We start from the raw sequence: 22,328 nt of genomic DNA, 5'->3' as shown, positions 1-22,328 counted from the left end.
CTCCACCACAGGATACGCTAGGCAATGCCTGTAGACTTAGAAACTCTGCAGCCATGGCCTCAGGCTGCAGAGCAATGCCCCCAAACTGCCTGCCTGTATGTTGCACAACCCACCTAAGTGTCTCACTGGATGCTGGTGGCTCATGCCTGTGAACCTAGCTACTCAAAAGACTGAGATCTGAGGATCGCAGTTCAAAGCTAACTGGGCAGCAAAGTCCATGAGACTCTGATCTCCAATGAACCACCAGAAAACCAAAAGTGGTGGTGTGGCTCAGTGGTAGAAAACTATCCTTGGGACAAATTGCTCAGGGATAGTGTCCAGGCCCTGAGTTCAAGTCCCAGGACTGACCCAAAAAACAAAAACAAAAACAAAAAAAACTAGCATTTTACTTTGTTATCTAAACCTGAAAATGTGTTTTCATTTGGTTAATCCCATTTTTTAAAAAGCACGTGTGTGTAAACGTCAATTTGCTCTATAGAGTGCCTCAACTGTCATGTCACCTGGGTTTGTGTGTCACAGTGGTCCACCAGGGAAACAGTTACTAACACACAGGATTAGCAACCACCCCCCTCTAAAGGGAACACAAACATTGAGAGAGAAGAACTAGGTACAGCATTGAAAGCTGATAATAGATATACATGAGGCAACAATGTATTCTGGAATGTCAAAAACAGATAAAAATCATAAGATAAATGGTTAATATTAGTAGGAAACAGAGGGTAGCAAGCCTGAGGCAGAAGGCAGAGGGGAAAATGTTCAGGTTTGTTTGAGCAGGGACATACAAGTAAAAGTAAGAGACGGATGTGCATGTCAGTACCTACGGTGGGGTGACACTGAGAGGCACAAAGTGACCAAGACTCCTAGCTCCCTTTATTATACGCCTGACATTCCTTGGACAAGAAAACAAGACATTCATTTCATAGTTAGATGCTGAACATAAAAACAAATTCACTTTCAAGTATGCACTGAGGCTCTATAAGAAAGCAGTTGGGAAGGGGATACCATCAAGAAGGCAAGGCTCAAGCATAGCAAATCTGCCTTTCACCATTTCTTTCCCTTCAATGATTTGTCAGCTTCCCATCTCCAGCCCCCAATCTACCTGTCATCTGACAGTCTCTGAACTCAGCTCCATATTCTGCACTGACATTGTTTTTTTTTTTTTTTTTTTTTTTCCCTGCCAGTCCTGGTCTTGGGCTCAGGGCCTGAACACTGTCCTTGGGCTTTCTCAAGGATAGAGCTCTACCACTTGAGCCACAGCACCACTTACGGCTTTTTCTGTTTGTAGTACTGAGGAATTAAACCTGGGTCTTTGTGCACGCTAGGCTAGGCAAGCACTCACTCTCCTACTAGGCCACGCTCCGGGGCCCCACTCTTGCTTTTTTAAGATGCTAAACCACCAAGGTGGTGTGTGTATGTGTGCGGGGGGTGGGGGGGGAAGGAAGAGATGGGACAGGGCAGGCATGAGTCCTTTTCATAGCGTTCTGGGGCTACTTGTATACGCATTCAGACCCTGGAACCATCTGTGCTGCCAGTGCCCTTCCCCAAACTTCTGTAAGCTTCACCATGTACACACTACCTGTTAAGAGTTTAATCTTGACAAACGACCCCAAGCTGTACATCAAGTGTTGCATCCCTCAGCTGGCTTGTCTGCCATCAGTTAAGCTGTGGTTCTTGAAGGTTGGACCTTGTTCTTTAAACAAGACTATTCTGGAAGAGAACTCAACTGGGTCAAGAGGGCCTGCAACGGGGCTACATACATATGGCTTCATTTAATTTTAGTACATATGAAAGTACTTAACCCAGACTCCCTTCTTTGTTTTGTAGCAAGCTGTGATATTTTATTTTAACTATCTAAAATTTTCTTTGGGAAATACTCAGTTTAAACTGAACTTGCATTAATTACCCTTTCAGAAAAACTGTTTCCTTGGGTGACTAAATTAAACCAACGGAAAGTTTACATAGCACCTTGGTCTCTACACATTGCACAGAGATTAGATAGATGTCATTCTTGTAATACTATGCTCCTGCATGGGCATTTCACTTAGTTAAAACTCTAGCTAGTTTGAGACCCTAAATGCCCAAGGTAAACTTAAGCTACTCAATATTCTCTTCTTGTTTCCAAATGCAAGCCAAGTAGCTTTGCCACTTTCAAGGAGTTTGTCCTGGCTCTGGAGTGCAGGGGAAGGAGCAGATGAATGGAGACCAGGCACAATAATCTGCATCACGAACATTGCACCTTAAGTATCATGTCATTAAACTGAAGTATATTAATAATTAAGGCTCCTGATACATATCACCAAATTACAAAGTTCATAAGAAAAGCCTCTCTTAGAAGCATAATTTATTAAAAATCTTATAACTTGCATTTCTTAGGCTGCTAGTTGTTTGGCCTTTAGAAAGGCATTCTTGCTGGATAAAATAAATGCTTTACCTTCTCCTTCCTTTTCTCTTTGCAACCACTGTTACTCTAAGCCTTGACACAGCATCAGCCCCTTGATGACCATCTCTAGAATCCACTTAGCTCTTATTTTCACCAATACATTTTGTTGCTGTTTTTTTCTTCAGTGGCAAGGATTGAACCGAAGGCCTTGTGCAGGCTGGGGGCACAAAGGTCTAGGCCAAGGCTGCAACCACTCCCTGCCCTCAGTATGGGTTTATCAGGATTTAACACACAGTCTTCCTTAGCTCTGGAAGGTAGGCCTCCCAACAGCACAGCTGAACTCGCTCACCTGCTCACCCACCTAGGTGGCTCTGGGTCCCATCTTTCACCCTCCTCAGTCAGCCTGCATGGGCTTACTTGCCTTAAATATTTCTAATGGGCCAACAATAAGCTCTTCATCACCATGCCACACATAACCTGCAGCAGCACACCCAGAACATAAAAACACGTGGTAAAGCATGCACACCTCAATTCTAGGCCTAGACAAAGAATGAACTGCGCTTCTCCACAACTCCCGATGTGCCGTGGCTGGCAGCGCACGGCAGTGTTTACAGGCACCTTTCTGAATTCAAGTAAAAGTTTGGTAGACAAGGATTCCCTACTTCTATCGCTAACATAATATGGATATTGGTACAAATATTGCTCATCATTCTTGCAGTCTTTAAATTATTTTACTTGAAATTTTAAGAACTATCATTAAATCATTAACAACATAGGGTTTCATTTGAGGAATATCATGAACTGTGAAAATACAAATCTAGTCATTTTGAACATATATAGAGCCAATATGTCAACAAAACTGCAGTTTTACTTTCAGAAAATGTGCTAAAATATATTTTACATCAATTTCTGATATATAATGTGTTAGCATACACAAAATGATGCTTTCTCTTGAAACTGTACTTATGAAATGTACATTTTAATTTAAATACTCAGTATACACTGCACTTAATCTGCATGTTGCATTTATTAAATACATTAAAATCTGCAATGTAACAAAACGCTTTCTGCAAAACACCATTTTTTTAAATGAACAAAAGCTGGCTCACTTCATTTCTTTTTTGTACAACTAGTGCACTGAACACTAGCTCAACCCCACCACCCACCTGCTTGCTCTCTTTCACTGACATTGTTCACAGACTAGTACATACTACAATATGAGTGCTGGGTGAAAACATGAGGTACGAAAGTGGTTCAAAGGTTGCAGGCCATGCAGAGCATGCTAGACAGCAGAGGAAACTGTGACCAAGAAAACACTAAAATAAAATACATAAAGAATGTGCATTATATATATATATATATATATATATATATATATACACACACACACACACACACGCACATACACACACACACACACACACACACACACACACACACACACACACACACAAAAAAAAAAAACTCCATTATACAGCTTTGCTTCTTTGGTTACAAAGTAGGTTGAACAATTCACAGCTTTGTATTCCCACCCAGAAAAAAGTCATACGAAATGTTGAAAAGCAGAGGAATCATGGCAATTTCTCTATCAGAAAGTAGAAAGAAATGAACAAAGTTTTCTTCATCAAAATAGCCCAATTATTTATTCTATCACAATAACTGGTGACTGCCTGTACAGATGCACTATGTTCTTCATACTTACACTATACAAAAATTTACATTCAAGCTGGGTCTTTATTACGGAAAATAAATACCAAAGGTAAGGTAAATTGCCATTAGTGTTAGAATGCCAGGATTCTCTTGTTCAATTATTGCCTAAACGTTTTATCTATTAAATGCAATCCTGTCTTTCAATTCCTTTACAGATACTTATAATTATTCAAAAAATTAAAAAATTTCTGTGACATTGTTCATGTACATTATGAAAATAGCAGCCCTGTAATAAATAAAACACACAAAAAAATGAAAACTTATATAGGCAAAATGTTTCTGATACTGAAAGGAAAAGTGGCTCTTTAGATGAATGGTTATCTATAATGTGATAGAAGGCTCAAGGTAACTCTACCGGCAATAAAGACCCACCCATGTGCACCAGGGCAGATGCAGACTTTGCCCTAGCAAACCCATCCATGGTTCTCCGTGTGACTGATGCCGTTGTAGAGGAGGAAAAGCTCTTGTAGGGTGATTGTCTAATACTGAAAAGGCCAAACACGCAACCAAAGCATGGCTACTTGCTTTCGTGTCCAGTGGGAAGCACAGCGGTGGCACACATGGGAAAGACTGCTTTCCATTTTCTCTGGACGCAGCTGGGGACAGGTCACGCTGAGGAGACGTTCGGCTGCTGCGGAGGCTGTGCTGGCTGGGGCGGCCGCGCCGTGGCTGCAGGCTGCTGAGAAGTGCTACCAGGGTTGGCCTGTTGGGCTGGGAGCTGGGATAACTGATCGTTGTTGGAAAGAGATTTTAACAGTGCATTTTCTCGTTCAAGTAATGAGTTTCTTTCTACTAATTCTTTTATTTGTTCCTTTAGAACTTCCACCTCTTCTCTCACTGCATACATCAAATGGCTTTTCACCAGATCCTGTGAAAAATAAAACGAGGAACATCAAAACCAGTCAGGAGAAAGTGTGCTGCGTTGGTCCTCGCCTGCCCGGGTTATTGGGAACCACCAGCACTTTTGCTTGTTTGTTTTTTTTTGTTTGCCTGTCGGTTGTGGGGCTTGAACTCAGGGCCTGGGTATTTGTTGTTCCTGAACTTTTTGGCTCAAGGTTAGTGTTCTACCACTTGGAGCACCTCGCCACTTCCTGTTTTCTGGTGGTTAACTGGAGCTAAATTAAGAAGCTCATGGACTTTTGTGCCCAGCTGGTATTGAGCAGAGATCCTCAGATCTTAGTCTCCTGAGTAGCTAGGGCGACAGGTGTGAGCCACCTTGCCCGGCCCGCCAGGGTTCTCACATCACTTTTCCTGGTTTGCATTGAAGACTTCTGCCCCAGCCTGACCAGCCTTTGGGGGTTGAGGCAGGAAAAACAGTGCGGGTTCCTACCTAGGGTGGCAAGATCCCCACCCAGGTCTGGAATGGTTTCCAAAGACTCACTCAATTGTCAATTATAACCTCAGAATTTAAAATCTCAGGATGCTACTGAAGTACAAGACATTTAAATGAAGAAATATTCAATTACTGCTTCTAGACTATCAAAAGCTCATTTTGCTATTGTTGATTTGTTATCAAGACTTGCTAAAAATGAAGCAGGCCATATATACCTAGACATCTGAATGTGAAGTACAAATGTTTACTTACCATTGCTTGTTCTATTTTGTTGTCAATGGCTACAACACCTCCCCCAGATGCACTGGAAAAAATTATAGTATTTTATTAAATTATTCTTCATAATTTATAATCTCCCTGCCCACTCTTAAAACAATGTGAGAGACATTTACTTTTACTTAAAAACAAATGATACATGTCTTTAAAGGAGTAAAACCCCTCCTCCCTCCCTCAACTCATTTCATGAATAGCAACTGGAATACATGGCTGATTAATAAATACACCAAAACTCAAGGACTTTCCTGGTATACACTTTTATATTTTAACTGTTGGGTTTTCAATTTGTAGAAATGGTTTCTAAATACCACTCAGAAGGACTCGGAAGGACTGACAAAGAATAACTCAACATTCTAGTAGACCACATGATTTGGTTTATAGGTCACTTGCTGGCAAGAGTCCTATAGGGCATGTGGTTCACCCTAGTTTGTCTTGAAAATAATCCAAAGTAGCGTATAGCCAGCAAGTATATCTATCTCACACTCAAACATCACCTTAGCATTTGCATGATACCAAAGGTTAAATAATCGTAATCTTCATGGTTTATACTCATCCCAACTACTCTTCTTGCTATGTGTGTCTGTTAGACCTGGGGATTGAACTCGGGGACAGGGTACTGCCTCTGAGTCTGGTGCTTAAGGCTATACACTGAGTTACAGTTCCCCTTCTGGCTTTTTGCTAGTTAATTGAAAAAGAGTCTCTCAGACTTTCCTGGCCTGGGTAATTTTGAACTGTGACCTTATATAATACTGAGTAGCTAGCATTACAGACATGACATGAGGCACTGGCACTTTCCTTTTTTTTTGGGGGGGGGGGGGGGGTTGGTCATGTGGAGCTTGAACTCTGGGCCTGGGCACTGTCCCTGAGTACTTCAGCCCTACCCTGTGAGCCACAGTGCCACTTCCAGTTTTCTAGTGAATGACTCGAGATAAGTGCCTCAGTCTTTAATGCCTGGGCTGACTTTGAACTGCAATCCTCAGATCTCAGCCTCCTCAGTAGCTAGGATTACAGGCTTGAGCCATCGTGCCTGGCTCTGATTTCTTTTTAAAGAAATCATTTGCAAAAGATTTCTACTTCACAGGTAGAGTAACTGAATTTGACAAAGGTTATCTAAGTTGGTTTCTCATTTTTAAAAATTCTTGAGAAATCAGCCTTTTCTTTACTTGTAGTAATGTAGCTACTTATTTAAAACAACAGTTTATCTTTTTCTCCCAAGTAGACATATTTTGACTTTTCTGTGCTCATCCTCCCCTGTGAATAAATGTTTATTAACAAAGTAACAGGGAGAGAAAATAACAATTCCTGACTGTTCACTCTATGGCAGACACATACTGTCTAAGTGACTAACTCCTTTCACAAATGAAGACCCTAAGGCCAAGTTTCTACAATATAATGCTTGAACAGGATTCAGAATATAAGAACATGATAGCAACACACACACCCAATACAGAATCCCATAACTTCTTTCCATAATGTAAGATGGAAAGAACAGTGACCTGAAACACATATAGAGTTGTATATATTATGGAAAATGCTTTAATATTAGTTGTGAAATCCTGAGTGTGGATTCAGAGATTAATATCCCACAGCAAGGTGGAGGTGAAGGATGGAGAGCAAGAAGGTGAAGTAAGACAGCACACGTTAAGGGAATCACACATTCTGGTAACTCATTTCTACTCATGTAAAACGATCTACTTAATTTTGTGTTTAAAAAAACAACACAAAAACATCTCATGGGGATTTTTACTAGTTACACAAAATAAATAATTTTCAAAGCTGTTACTTTAAGCAAGCAGATAAATGGCTGTGGCTCATGCCTGTCATGCTAGCTACTCGGGAGGCTGAGATCTGAGGATCAGGCTCTTATCTCCAATTAACCACTAGAAAACCAGAAGCGGGGCTGTGGTTCAAGGGGTAGCCTTGAGCTGAAGAGCTCAGGGACAATATCCAGGCCCAGAGTTCAAGCCCCATGACCCACTAAGTAAATAAATAATCCAATAATCTGGACAGAAAAGATTTTTTTGGGGGGGAGGGGGGAGCTGGTTCTGGGGCCTAGACTCAGGAGCTGGGTGCTGTCCCTTAGGTTTTTCACTCAAGGCTGGCATGCTACCACTTAATAAGCCACAGCTTTACTTTTGGCTTTTTGGTGGTTACTTGGAATTGAGTGGACTTTCTTGCCCAGACTGGCTTTAAACCCTGATCCTCAGATCTCAGCCTCTTGACTAGAATTACAGGAGTGCTTCTGGCTTCATGGAAAAAAATGCTTAAGAGGAAGAAAGAGGATATAAGTTGCCTAGTAGATTATACTAAAATAACGTCCTGGTTTTGATACTGCATTGCAATTATGATAAGGTATTATCATTGGGGAAAATGGGGTAACATAAGACCTTTGTGTTTGTTATGGGTGTATGCGCACACACACAAGCACACACATGTGTACGCTTCCTTGTGAATCCAAAAGATACACACTTATACGGTAGTACATTCAAGAATATACATAGAAAAGAATTCATACAAAAACCCTCCAATTCAACCATCGGAGGGGAAAGACGAGTAGGCTCTTCTTGGGGGAGAGGAGGGTGGAACTAGAGACTGCAGGGTTGGTTTAACAAACCTGAAAGAGGATGACTGAGGCTGAAGCATAGGTGGGCACATATGAAATGGAATGATGAAATCTACAGTCTGTACTAGGAAGAGGGCGGCAGGCAAGAGGAGATTACCTGGAACACCTCGCATACATGAGTGGAGCGGAAAGGTCACAATACTGAACCCACTACTGTGCTGCCCTCTTCAATAGAGGCATTTCACTCAATCCCTTGAACTTGCAATCCTCCACATTAATTCTACCCTATGCCCTTCTATACACAGTATTACACAACTACTCATCACAGCGGGACTAGCCATCCATTCCACTGAATAGTATGTATCTCGTCTATACAATGAGACAGACATGCAGATATACTATCATTTATATAAAGGAACTGCTTAAAAATGTATATAAAGATACCAAATAAACACACAGACCCAAAGCTGAGATGTGTGTGTGTGTGTGTGTGTATCTGGGAAGGTGGGAAAATAGAGATGAAGAGTGAGTTCACTACATTTTGGAGATCACTGGAAAGGACAATCCAAAATGGAAATGACTTAAGGAGCTACTTACTAGCTTGTACAATCTAACCAAAGAGCAGACAGGAACAGGAACAAGACAAAGAGGGGGATGCGCCAATTCTACGTTGTCTACAACAGTTTCATTCAACAGAGGAAACGACACTGAAAGTGTCCTTGCAGTAGGTGCATTATAACTACCCATATCTACTTATTCAAAGGCATCTGGAAAGTGGTAAAGAAAAATTCTATAAGTTATAGTTTTTCTTGTTGGTCTGCTCTCAATCTGCCAAAGGCGTATCTTAGGCAGTAGACCACTTGTCTCTCAAGCTAGTAACTGGCCTCAAACTTTCGCTTCTCCTGCCTCAGCTTCCTGAGTGCTAGAATTATGGGCACACAATACCACACTCATCACTAGTTCCTCCTTATTAGATTAAGGTTAGGCAAGATTTGGTAGGAAGACAAGGTTACGGCTACTATCCGACTCAAAATGAAGGGTGTCTCAAAGAAGTAGGAAAAGAGGAGTAACTTTCTCCCTAATACTGATGCAAAGACCCAGAAGGTTAAGATTTCACTATACTGTGAATAGAGACGAAACAAAACACCCATTAGGTTTTGCAGTTGTGTTTCATCCTTAAAAATTAAATAATCCTACTTATGATCTCATAATTTTACTTGATTTCTTTTTGTAGGCACTCAAGAGTCAAATGTTAAAATTTTAATTCAGTTCCAAAACTTGTTAATAAAGTCTAATATGAAATTTTAAAATACTAAATATTAAACATAGAACGTCTATAGATTGAAATTAATAAAGCTCTTGTTGATTCTCTATAGATTCTCAAAGTTACACTATTTAGGGTAAAGTACTTCTTATTCCCTTCTTTTTCCCCTTTGGTGGTAATGGAGTTTGAATTCAAGATTTCCTGCTTACTAGGCAGATGCTCTAACCACAGACTCAGTCCTAGAAAATATTCTTAATAAACTGTAGGAAAATCTGCCAAAGGTCACTGAAATATAACCAAAACTAATTTAACCCATCTCTTGGTTATTCTATTGAATCATTAATTCAAAAGGGGAACTGTAACATAGAAAAAAGAAAATTGTGAAATAGCACCCTACAAAATCTAAAGGGTTGGCTGGGAGTTTGGCCGAGTGGTAGAGTGCTTGCCTAGCATGCACAAAGACCAAGGTTTGATTCCTTGGTACCACATACATAGAAATAAAATAACTTTTATGAAAAAAAGAATTTCTCTCAAGTCCCATGACCACCACCACCATCAACAACAACAAAAAACCCAAGCCAAAAAACTTGACCTAAATTGACACCATATACCTGACTGACTCTCTCTATATAAGTAAGGCTCATCTGATATGGTTTGCTTCACATTCTCTCTTTAGGCCTCTTCCTTTCTTGTCAAAAGAGGAAAGCATATCTAATTCTTCCATTAAGAATTTTTTTGTCATCTTCATCAAATGTTTTTGAGTTACCTTTTAAAGGCAAGAACTACTCATTTCAAAGATCTACTTATTGCAGTATTCTGCATGTAACTGATTAAACCACTCAAAAAGAGGAATGCGATATTTATTATTTAAGTATAATTCCTAATTACACTTAACAAGCTCAATATGAGCTGATATTATGTTGGGCTTATTATGCCTTGGGCAAAGATCTTTTTAAAAAAATTACCTACCTACTTGAAAGTATCAGAAACTACTAGAAGGGGTTATCACTGGAAGAAAGTTGCAATGGGCAGATCTCAAAAGCTTTCTCCCTGATAAAGATAGGTTTAGTTAATTCTTCTGCTATGATAAAAGCAGCTGAAACAGACAATTATGCCAAGAAAACTTTAGAAGTTCCACATACTGGTCTAGGTGATAAAGTACTGTCTATCGTTACAAACATCATAGAAAGCCACTTTGACAAAAGATTTGTCACACCGAAATCATGGCTTCAGAGACATCTAAAGGAAGAAATGAAAGAAAGCAAAAGACATCCAGAAGGTCAGAGAAGACCAAAGGCTTATACGTTTGGTCAGATTAGATAATGTGTGAAGATCATTTATGCTGACATGCCTTTAAGTATTCCTCCTTCTGAATGAGTGGATATTCTCAAGAATTCTTCAGCTTGAAGAAATTCATTCATTACCAGAGCACAAGTAAAGGCAATACATGAAATCCTTGGGCCACCACTAGCGTTAACAATACAAAAAGTGTGGAAGACATCCTGTGACCTCTACAATAAGCAATGTCTCCTTATCCTTTTTTTTTTTTTTTTTGGTGGTAGGGCTTGAACTCTGGGCCTGGGTGCTGTCCCTGAGCTCTTCAGCTCAAGTTTAGAGCTGTACTACTTGAACCACTGTGCCACTTTCGGTAGTTAATTGGAAATAAGAGTCCCACTTCCTGCCCAGGATGGGCTGGCTTTGAACTGTGATCTTCAGATCTCAGCGTCCTGAGTAGCTAGGGTTATAGGTGTGAGCCTGGAAAACCACCACCTTATTCACTTTCAGTTTAATCACTAGTCTACCTACTACTCAGTGTTCTGCAACTACTGTGTCATCTCTTCTCAGAAAACAAATGGCTACTTACTTTCCTAAGTAACTGGTACGTTGTTACTTGAATAATAAAGATACAAAGAGGGAAATAAACACAAGATGTCAAGTGATCTAGAAAACACAAATCTGCTGGGTGCTGTGGCTCATGCCTGTAATCCTAACTACTCAGGAGGTAGAGATCTGAGGATTGCAGCTCAAAGCCAGCACAGGCACTAAAGACCTTGAGACTCTTATCTCCAATTAATCACTAGAAAACCAGAAGTAGCCAGTGACTCAAGGGTAGGGGAGTAGCCTTGAGCAGAAGAGCTCAGGGACAGTGCCCAGGACCAGAGTTCAAGCCCCACTACCGACCAAAAAGAGTGAAAAGGAAAAAAAAAAAACCCACCAATCTGTAAACTAAGGGGGAAAGATGGAATGAACCATGTCACACAGGTGACAAAACAGCAGACATCAGTCAAAAATCCAAAACCTGCATTTGGGACCAGGTTGGGATGGTCTCCTGGTTTTCAGTACTGCTGAGGGGTTACTGGATCACGAAGGCATTGATTTCATCAAGAGGTTAGGGTTTGGAAACGGAGGAGTTCACATCTGAATGGAAGGTCAGGAGGAACCCAGCTCAATCAGGCTACCGAGGCAGGCCTCTCCTCTGTGTGTACAGCCTTGTCCTCCCACTCTGCTTCTACCACAAGCCAGAACCCCAGATCCAAGTGACCATGAACGGAAACCTCAGCGAGCCAAAATAAGCTCTTCCTTTCTTAAATTCTTTTCTCAGGTATTTTGTCGATTACAAAAAGTGCCTATCACAGGAAACTAAGACCCTGTATCTCAAAAGCCTTAGCCTGCTTTTCTAGAGGATTCTGGGGGGAGTTTAGAGCAGCAGCATGCTATCAAGTGGGACTGCAGAACAGGATGCTGGTTAAGAGTGGCAAGGCAGGTGAATAGTAAAAACTGCTCCTGAGGAACAGTTTCTTTGAACTTTGTTAGAAATTCCACTTGTGTGTCATACTCTGGCAAAGAACTCATGTACATTTTGTCCATGCCAAGACACTGTGTGAACTGAGTTTAAAGGTGACAGGCCACTTTACAGGCCAGAGGAAAATTCAAGGGATTATAGCACAGGTATTGCTGGCTGCTTTTTGCTAGTTTTACTGGAATAATCTGGAGTGAAAATTAGGGCATTTTAAACCTATAATGTGGCCAGAAGAGGAATGTGGTTAATGAAGGTAAGGCTGTTGAAGATGTAAGAAGCCATGTGCTGTGCCCACAACACACAGGCAGCTTTGAGGAAGCCCAACCACTGCAGGCTGGAGGACATGGGGTAAGCTCCATCTGAAGGAGCTGCCTGGGGAAGAGCCCTGAGGCACGGGCTTGCAAAGGGACCACTTAAGCCTGCTACATCTTAGGTACATAGGGACTTGGTGACAGCCAAAGCTGTGTTGTCCACGATGCCAGTTTTGCAAAAACACAGAATATAACAATTGTGGGACTGGTGAAACTTCTACCAAGATTTCAAAGGAAGACCAGGCAATATATGGTAAGACATTCTGGAATGTCTGCTGGCAGTCAGACAGGGAATATGACAAAAGCACGAGACATCTGCTAAGCCAAGTTACTGGCACCAGGCAAAAGCCTGCCTGAAAGAGAGGACATATTCACTGATGCTGAGAAGGTGTGCAAAGTGGGGGCTGCCACCATGGTTTGAGTGCAAATATGCCACCATGCAGCAGATGCCAGGCATGGAGCTAAAGGATTTTAAGGTTTGTTCTTGCTTTGGTCCAGTTCTTCTTGTTTATGTCCCACGCTTTCCTTTCAGGATAGAATCTTTACCTATGCCACTGTTATGTTAGAAGTTTGTAAGCTGTTTTTATTTTTACAGAGGCTCTTAAATAAGTTTGCTTTGGGTTTCAGCAGACTTTCACCTTGTCTCAGAATAATGTGATTGATTACTAAGACTATGGTGATCCCTGGAGATGGATTAGCATACTTGCCATCATGTGATGGACATGAGCTCTCAGGAGCTAGCGCTGAGTGTTTGGGGCTCCTAAAAAGGACCATGTGATGAAGACTGAAGATGGACTGAAAGGTGATTAGAGCACAAAGACAACAAACTCTTAGACGGTGAACCCATGAACAAATTCACAAGCAAATGGGCTTACAAGGTAAGGCCTAATTGGAGAAAGTAGGCTACTAGGTGTCATGCCTTTGAGGGGTCTCAAGACTCTTCTGGTCCCTTCCCCTCCTGGGCTTTCATCCTATACAAGGGGCCAAAGGTGAGATTTCATCCAGCATGCTCTTGTCATGATATGCTGCCTCACTATAGCCTAGAAATACAGACCCAAATGTCCATGAACGAAAGCCTGACACGGCAAACTGAAATAAATCTTCCTCTCAAGCTGTTTTCTCAGACTTCTGTCACAGTGACACCATGACACATCAGCATTTGCTTTTAATTTTTTTTAATTATTGAAAAGCTACCATAACCACAGCTACTAATACATACACATATTTATGTATGTATTCTAGAAGTAAATATGTAAACAGACAATTCCCTATGAAGTTGTACATTTTTAACCAAAGCACAAAGAAAAAAAAGTATACATCTGATCTGCAAACATTATCAAATTTAACTGGAGTAAACAAAATCTTAAGGATTTTTGGGCGGTTGTTCATTTTTAACCTCATCTGTATCTATTAGAGCCCCATGCATGTAGAAAAACACTCTACCTTTGAGCCACATGCTCTTTTTTATTTTATTTTTTTAAAGACAAGGTCTAGCTTGTCTGGCCTTGAGCACACTGAGGGAGTCCAGAATGGCTTTGAACCTCCAGTTCTCCTGCCACCATCTCCCCAATGTTGTGCATCGGTGCACCATGACACCCATTATAAGCCATACTTAAAACAAAGCAACTTCATGGACCGGGAGCCTGGCCTAGTGGTAGAGTGCTTGCCTAGCATGCACAAAGACCCACATACATAGAAAAAGCTGGAAGTGGTGCTGTGGCTCAAGTGGCAGAGCTCTAACTTTGAGAAAGCCCAAGGACAGCACTTTTTAGGCCATGAGCTCAAGCCCCAGGACTGGCCAAAAAAAACCCAAAGCAACTACACTATAAAGATGCAAACACAGGAAAGAATTTTAAAAGTTTGGCGCTCAACTGAAGAATAAAAGCAAAAATTCAAGAGGACATGAAAGTACTACTCAGATAAATTCATGTACTAAAAAGAACAAAAATTTTGCCTGATGCTTCAGAAATTAACAATTTCTCAATGACTCACGAAAAGGGCAAATGGAAAATTCTCACAAAACAATCAATAGGGAGTTTTTCTAGAAGTATTTCCTATTACCCCAAGAAACATTTGCAGCTCAAAGGAGCTTTTAAAATGCCTTCTAGTATTCGCTATTTCAGATTTTAAATTTCAGATTAAAAAAAGTTCGATCCTTAATGCTTATTTTAAATATAATACCATCTATCTTAACGGTATTAATTTTCTTATACCAAAGCTTCTTAAAAATATATATATGCTTATATTCATAAGCAGTATAAACTTACACAGAACCTATTTTCTAATGTAACATACTTATATAATAAGCAACTCAAAACATTGGTATTTTTTGGCAAATGCTTTAAAAGAAGGTTTTTACAGATTCACATCTTTACAGTCTAAAAATAATCTGTATTATCCTTCAAGGTTTATCAAGGCTAGCTGGCATACCAGCAGCCATAAAGGTAAACTCTGGACTCACAGATATGCCACTCAATGGCTGTGACTCGAGCAAGTTAAACATCTGCTCAGTCTTAAATTTTTCCTCGCTATAGAATTATAACTTAAACAAACTAAATGTGTAAAACTACTTATTAGCACACTGACACAGAGTACTTTGTGGAGAAACTCAACTGATTCTGGTACACAAATAGACAGTAGTAGGTTCTGATTCGTTCCATTTCCTAAGCTAGCACAGGTCAATGGGAGCAATGGTCCTCATAAATGTTTGTAAGTCAGACACACTTGGGTGTCTAGCAGGACTTTTAGATACAAAACATTTTCTAGCAACACTGTTTTTGAAATGTGGCAAATATTCTGAACCTTCTGCATGAACAGACAAAACAATTCTTCCTCAAGTTCCACAAGGCTCATGACCCAAAGCAGCCTTTACTTCTAAGGACAGACTAAGAAAAACTAAATTATTTTTGTGAATATCAAAGTTGTATAATAGTTTTGTTGGTAGCAAAATGAAGAAAACAGGAAAGTATACAGGATAAGGAACAACTAATTAGCTGCATTCTTCCCAGATTTCAACAGGCCACAATTACTAATGAACACAAAGTTATGAAATGCTATCCCCCCCAAAAAAAATTAGAATCGTATTCAAAGGACAGAGTTAAGTGTGAGTATGGCTAGGGAGAAAGTGACAAATCTCTAGTTAAAGGTAAAACTAGAGATACACATGGCCTGATTAGTTGACCCATAACTTCTGGGTTTTTTGTAAAAGAATGTCAAGGACGTTTTGGTAGCAAAATAAGTATATCACAGCTTATGAATATTAATTCTACAGCTATATGTACAGCTATAAGTATCAAGATAACTTAGCCCTGACTTTTCCCCATTTGCAAATGAAATTATTTTATCCTGAGCGTAACTATTGTAAGTCAGCTCCTTCAATATGTATTTTGTAAGAACAAAGCAAAAATAACAAAATGCAAAAAAAAATTATTTTTTCTCTAAGCAGAGTACAATTCTCGGAAGAATTTCCAGGACATGAAAAAATGACTTCTACTATGTGTTTTCATGTGACACAGGCATCTTAGGTGTTATCAATATGAAATTGAGAAGTTTTGGCTTTATTTTAGAATCACTTAGATGTCTTTTTTATCAAGAAAAGCAAAATCCCCAAAAGCAATAAATTAAATTATTGTTTATAGATGAAACAGATTTTCTTAGAAGACTTCTCAAGTATCTCCTAAAAGTGGGCTCTTCACTATGTTGTAAGCATCTACAGCAGATGTGACAGCAATATTTAAATATTCCATTATAATTGAAAATTTCACTTTCATTTAAACTGATGTATTTACTAAACACCACTGCAGAGACAGGGCCTTGAGCCTTGTGGGCCTGAAAAGATCACATAATCCAAGTATTTAAAATTCCAAGTTTTAACGTACATTTTGTACTTTTACACAACGTGCTCATTTTGTTCATAAAAAGTCATCTCAATACAATAACATCAGGTATAATACATAAAATCTAATCCGTTAAGTCTTACCAATTTATGACCTGATGAGACACTCTTGTGGACAACATTCAGTCCTTAGAAGCTAGAATAACCCTCCAACCATTTGAGGGCATCACAACTTTTAAACTTTCGGCTTTCGATCATTATTATGTCACATTCCTCCTCCGATGCTGAATTCTAAAAAAAATTCTAGCAAAGAGTTTAAGTAAATAAGTGTTTTAATCAAATAGTCTTTAAAAATCTTTTATAGCAAAATTTTATGTTTCACCATGATTACACAACTGATATTTTATACTTTATTTAATGTAAAATAATGGCATATTTGATCTGGATACCTCAAACTTGAAATTTCGACATAGACTTTCAAGCCATCAGGAATACTTATCCGTGAAGAGTCAAGTAGAAATGGAACCAATTACAGGTGTAAGATTATGATCCATTAATGATTACTCAACACCATATAACCTGGCATAGACAGTTTTATACTTCTATAAAATGGCATTTCAGATCTACTGTTTGGTCCACATCCACATATGAGTTTCTAGACTCTAGCACAGATGGCTGATCTATGAGAATCATTCAAATGCTTAAGACAGCATTCAGCTTTTATTCCTACATTTATCAGTTGGTCTCTACTACCTGATCATTAATGCTGATGGGAAAAAATTTTATGTGTTATGTAACAGACGTATACATCCTATTCAGCAGTGGCTCTATGGCTCATGACTATGGGAACTGAAGAAAACTGGCAGGAGGAAAGTTCAGTAGTGGCAAAAATAACAAGAATATTATCTTAAATAGTTAAAGTTTTCAATTGTGCATCTATTTTAATTCCTGAAGAATTCCATCATGTCTCTGTCTGAGAAGAATGTACATCAGTTGCCAGAAAGCCACAGAAAAGGCAACCCATGTGTGGGTTTAGTTTTACCTAAATAAAATGATATAATGGGTCACACAGAAGGGGAAAGAAAGAAGCCATCACTGAGAAAGATTAAGGATGTACAAAGCTATAGAAAATTCATAGACAGCACTGTAAATGTATGAGCTGGATATATACATTACACATCTTTAACTTTTAGTGGATCTTTCTATGGTGATTTATATATCTTTCCAAATGTAATCTCACAACACATTTGACTCCAAGAAAAATCACTTTTTTTCCCCCCCAAAAGCATGGTCTTATAATAAAATCACCCGGTGAAGGCAAAAATCCATGTGGCAAAAAAATGTTCAAATGTTGAGCTTTTATCTTTAACAAATTACCAAAAGTTCCTAGAAAGATTTTATACAACTATGACCTATCAACCAATATAGTACACCTATCTATTTTCTATTGTTTAGTTTTGATGCTTTACTCCTTTGTGAGACAAATCTTTTAAGAAGATACAGTATGTGCTTGTGTAGTTGAGGATATATTCACACTGAGTAAAGAAAATTCCTCCTGAAATATTCAACAGGAACACTGTTAATCTCTTTGTCTGTAAGGACTCAATTGACTAGTAACTGAAAGGGCAAATTGCTTGGTTCTCTGTTAAAGGGCTTGCCAACAAATCACACTGTTACCGTAGATGCCTGGAAAGCCTTCAGGAGACAGATTTTAAGTCAGCCAGATAAAGCACCTTCTATGATGTGACACAAAACCTTTCAAGATGTGTGCATTATGCAAGTGTATGATGAATCTGCCAATTCTTATTAAAAGTCTAAAATGCAACAAACTAATGTGATGATGATTTACAATTCCAAGTAATTATTTGAGAAGTGGCATGCTATTCTAATAAGTCTGTACTCTGCCTTTTTAAAAGGTACTGGGGATTGAACACAGCAGGGTCTCACACCTGTGAGGTAGGCATTCTACCACTAAGCTATATCCCTCCCCTGGGGCTTGTTACTTCTTTAGACACAAAATTTCACTTTCAAGTATAAGCCTTTCTTCCTTCATTTCCTTTTTTAAAAATAGGCCTGAGACTAGTACTTAAACTTGGTACCTGATGTTTTTGCTCATTGGCTAGTTCTCTACCAACTGAGCCATGCCACTAATCCCATTATCTTCTAAAAAACAGTAAAACCCTAAGCACTCTGTAACACTATCCACTAATATTTAGCCATATTTTTACCATGGTATTAAAAAATGTTCATTACACTATTCTAAGAAATTGTGTGATAAAAGAAATTCTTGTTTCTTGAAAGGGTCAAAACACATTTTTTTGTTTGCTTTGTCGGTTGTGGGGCTTGAACTCTGGGCCTGGGCAATGTCCCTGAGCTCCTAAGCTCAAGGCTAGCTAGCACTGTACCATTGGAGCCACAGTGCCACTTCCGATGGAGGTAAGAGTCTGTTGGACATCCGTGTCCAGGCTGGCCTCAGATCTCCACCTCCTGAGTAGCTAGGATTACTGGCACCACACATTTTTTTAAATAAATGAACAAGTGGGAACAACCTAATATGCCCTCAATAATTATACACTGTTGCTCTACATGTATCAAAAAATGATCTTAGAGAGGAGATTAAAAAATCAGTCTGAATGTACCAGTGGAATAATACTGGAAAGACTGTATATTCAAAGAAGAATTATATTCCAAGACTGACTTAAAATCACCAATTTTTCTAGAAGTTTTTTCTTTTTCTTTTCATTTGCAGTTAAGGGTCGAACCTTGGACCCTGCCCTCTATACATACACCTATGTATGTATACAGTATTTAACATATTGTACTTTAAACACCTTACTATAGATAGGTATCTTGGGATATTTGTATCCATTTTGAGGATATTTAGCAAATGATATATACTCTAAATTATTAAAACTTACTTAAACTTATTTCCGAAGTAGTCAACTAAAAGCTAATCACAAAAGGCGATTCTTGGCAAGTATTCACATGGTCTGTGTCAATCAGAAATCTAACAGATTCCCTAATTTGAATATGCATGCATGCATGTTTATGTGGTACCAAAGAATCAAACCCAGGGCCTCGTGCATGTCAGACAAGCACTATACCAATAAGCTACATTTTTTGTCCCAAAGCTTGCCAAATTATAAGTTAAAAAGTTAAATATACCAAAGTGTATACAAATTGAATTATTAAACTGAATACTAAAAAGATGTTGGGCCCTGATTCAACTAGTTTAGTCATTTTTTCCTGTAGTGTGAACAAGTTCAGTACTTTTTTTTTCTTTACAAACATTTGCTAGCACGAGCTAAGACTATTTAGCAAAAATAAATTTGATAACTTATTTTCCACATGTAAGTTTTTCTTATTCAAAGCCTTGGTTTACTGAAAATCTATTTGAGACAGCCAATTACTGCCACCTTCTCAAGTGATCTCTAATCCTGAAAATAATTACCATGACCTCTGAGAATAAGATATGATGATACAGATTAAATTGCTTTAATAAACATGGTAACCCAATCAGTAGAAGCATGAGATGACAAACTCAACACCTGATTTTGTCTCTAAATGTTTTCTTATTTAATAAAGTTTGGTTTCTATTCATTTTGTATCAACTCTCTGACTACTTAGAAAATGGTGTTTTATTAATCAGTTTATTTATACCAGGAAGTAAGCTCCATCAAACTGTCTTATCTTAAGGTTAAGCTACTAGGTAAGGTGACAGAGCAAGACCTAAGGCTGTCTTTACCTTGGAGCAGGTGGAGTTAGTTATACACTGCCATGCTCTGCCCCTTTGCAAATCTTACTTTTCTTATTTCAGGTGCCAGATTTAGGCCTTCAGTACCTCCAAGTATTCCTGGTCGCTATATAACCCAGCTTCTTTTTTTTGTTGTCTTAAATTATACACTGATCAAATCTAACTATCCTACCATCTATGTGTTGTACTTTCAAAATGGTCCATACTATTTCTTCTAACTAGATGTTTCTTTTCCCTCAGTTCTTCAGCTATGCAAAACCAAATCTTACCCAGTTTTTAACTTAAAGTAACACCTGAATTTTGCTGACAATTAACATTCTCAATCATGTGATAATATAGTCACCAATTTTTTGTGGGTCATGGGGCTTGAACTTGGCATGGGTGCTTGTCCTTGAGCTCTTCAGCTCAAGGCTACCACCCTACCCTTGAGCCAAACCCCACTTCCCATTTTCTAGGGGTTAGCTGGAGATAAGAGTCTCAGGTCCTTTCATGCCTGAGCTAGCTTTGAACCTTGATCCTCAGATCTCAGCCTCCTGCGTAGTTAGAATTACAGGCGTGAGCCACTGTAAGACTCTTATCGCCAATTAACCACTAGAAAACAGGAAATGGGGCTGTTGCTCAAGGAGTAGGGTGGTAGCCTTGAGTTAAAGAGCTTGGGGACAATGCTCAGGCCCCACCACCAAGAAAGAAAGAAAGAAAGAAAGGAAAGAAAGGAAAGAAAGAAGGAAGGAAGGAAGGAAGGAAGGAAGGAAGGAAGGAAGGAAGGAAGGAAGGAAGGAAGGGGAAGGGGAAGGGGAAGGGAAGGGAAGGGAAGGGAAGGGAAGGGAAGGGAGGAAGGAAAGGAAAGGAAAGGAAAGGAAAGGGAAGGAAAGGAAGGATGGAAGGAAAGGAAGGACGGAAGGAAGGAAGGAAGGAAAGAGGTATTGCATTAGACTAATCTCCTTTCTTTCAGTACTTACAGGAGCTGACAATCTTTCTTCTTTGTGCCAGTACCCTACTTGGAATTCAGTGGTTGTTTGGTTTGCTTGCTTGCTCTTGGCTGTCACTCTATCACAGGAGGCATATATAACTCCAGTCTGGCATTACACTGCTTAACTGGAGATAAGTCTCATGAGCTTTTCTTTCTGGGCTGGCTTTGAATCTTGATCATCTAATCTCAGTCCTCCAGAGTTGCTAGGACTACAGTCATGGGCCATCAGTATCCTTCAATTTTGGCTGAATCAAATAATACATAACTTTTGTAACACTCTTGTTTAAATTTATTCTGAACTATTACACAAAAATAAGAATTTTAAGGCACCGGGAGCATAGTCTAGTGGTAGAGCACTTGTCTTTTATGCATGAAGACCTGGGTTCAATTACTCGGTACCACATACATATAAAAAACTGGAAGTGGCACCGTAGTTAAATTGGTAGAGCTCTACCCTTGAGAAAGTCCAAGGACAATGCTCAGGCCCTGTGCTCAAGCCCAGGACTGGCCAAAAAAAAAAAAAAAAAAAAAAAAAAGAATTTTAAGGCTTTTAGTCTTCTCTCTCAGGACCACTTAAAGTGACAATAGGCAAACCCCATTATATCAAGTCTCTATAGTTTGGGAATGTATTTCAAAAACTACAGTCACCCCTTAATGTCCACGGGAAACTGGTTCCAGGGCTTCCTGGGGTACAAAAATGCACATATGTTCAAACTATTTGTTAAATAGATAGCATTTATAAATAACCCACGTGTACCCTTTTATATACTCCAAAATAATCTCTATATTACCAATAGTTAAAGCAATATAGAGATACTTGTTATACTGTATTGTTTAAGTAAGAATGACTAAAAATAAAGGATCTCTACCTATTCAGTGCAGAGACAACTTCCCTTTAGTTTCTCTTTTGCCCTTTCCCTTGGTATGGAAAGAACACAACAAGGCTCTGCACTTGCTAAGCAAGCATGATGCCACTGGAACTCTATCTCTAATGTCAGGTGCAATTTTAAGGGAAAAAGTTTCCTGGATACTGGTGGCTCACTCAGAAGGCTGAGACCTGAGGATGAAGGTCTGAAGCCAGCCTAGGCAGACAAATCCAAGAAACTCATCTGTGAACTAGAGGTATTGTTCA

At 39.3% G+C, this 22,328-nt stretch overlaps 1 protein-coding gene across 1 annotated transcript in view; it reads right to left on the bottom strand.

The window, feature by feature from the left end:
• Window positions 1–4,094: 4,094 nt before the first annotated feature.
• LOC150038943 (TSC22 domain family protein 2-like) overlaps window positions 4,095–22,328 on the bottom strand; it is a 33,103-nt gene continuing 14,869 nt past the window's right edge. Inside the window, exons 3-4 of the mRNA XM_090328213.1 lie at window positions 5,676–5,727; window positions 4,095–4,958 (exon numbers count right to left, since the gene is read on the bottom strand). Coding sequence (XP_090184339.1) covers window positions 4,698–4,958; window positions 5,676–5,727 — 313 coding nt within the window. The 3' untranslated portion in view covers window positions 4,095–4,697. The remainder of the gene's footprint in view (window positions 4,959–5,675; window positions 5,728–22,328) is intronic.

Source organism: Megascapheus bottae, unplaced genomic scaffold (genome assembly GCF_031878675.1).
Source record: "Megascapheus bottae isolate mThoBot1 unplaced genomic scaffold, mThoBot2.hap1 H_3, whole genome shotgun sequence".
Taxonomy (NCBI): domain Eukaryota; kingdom Metazoa; phylum Chordata; class Mammalia; order Rodentia; family Geomyidae; genus Megascapheus; species Megascapheus bottae.
The sequence above is the reverse complement of the archived record's forward strand: the minus strand, read 5'-3'. Positions and strand labels throughout refer to the sequence as shown.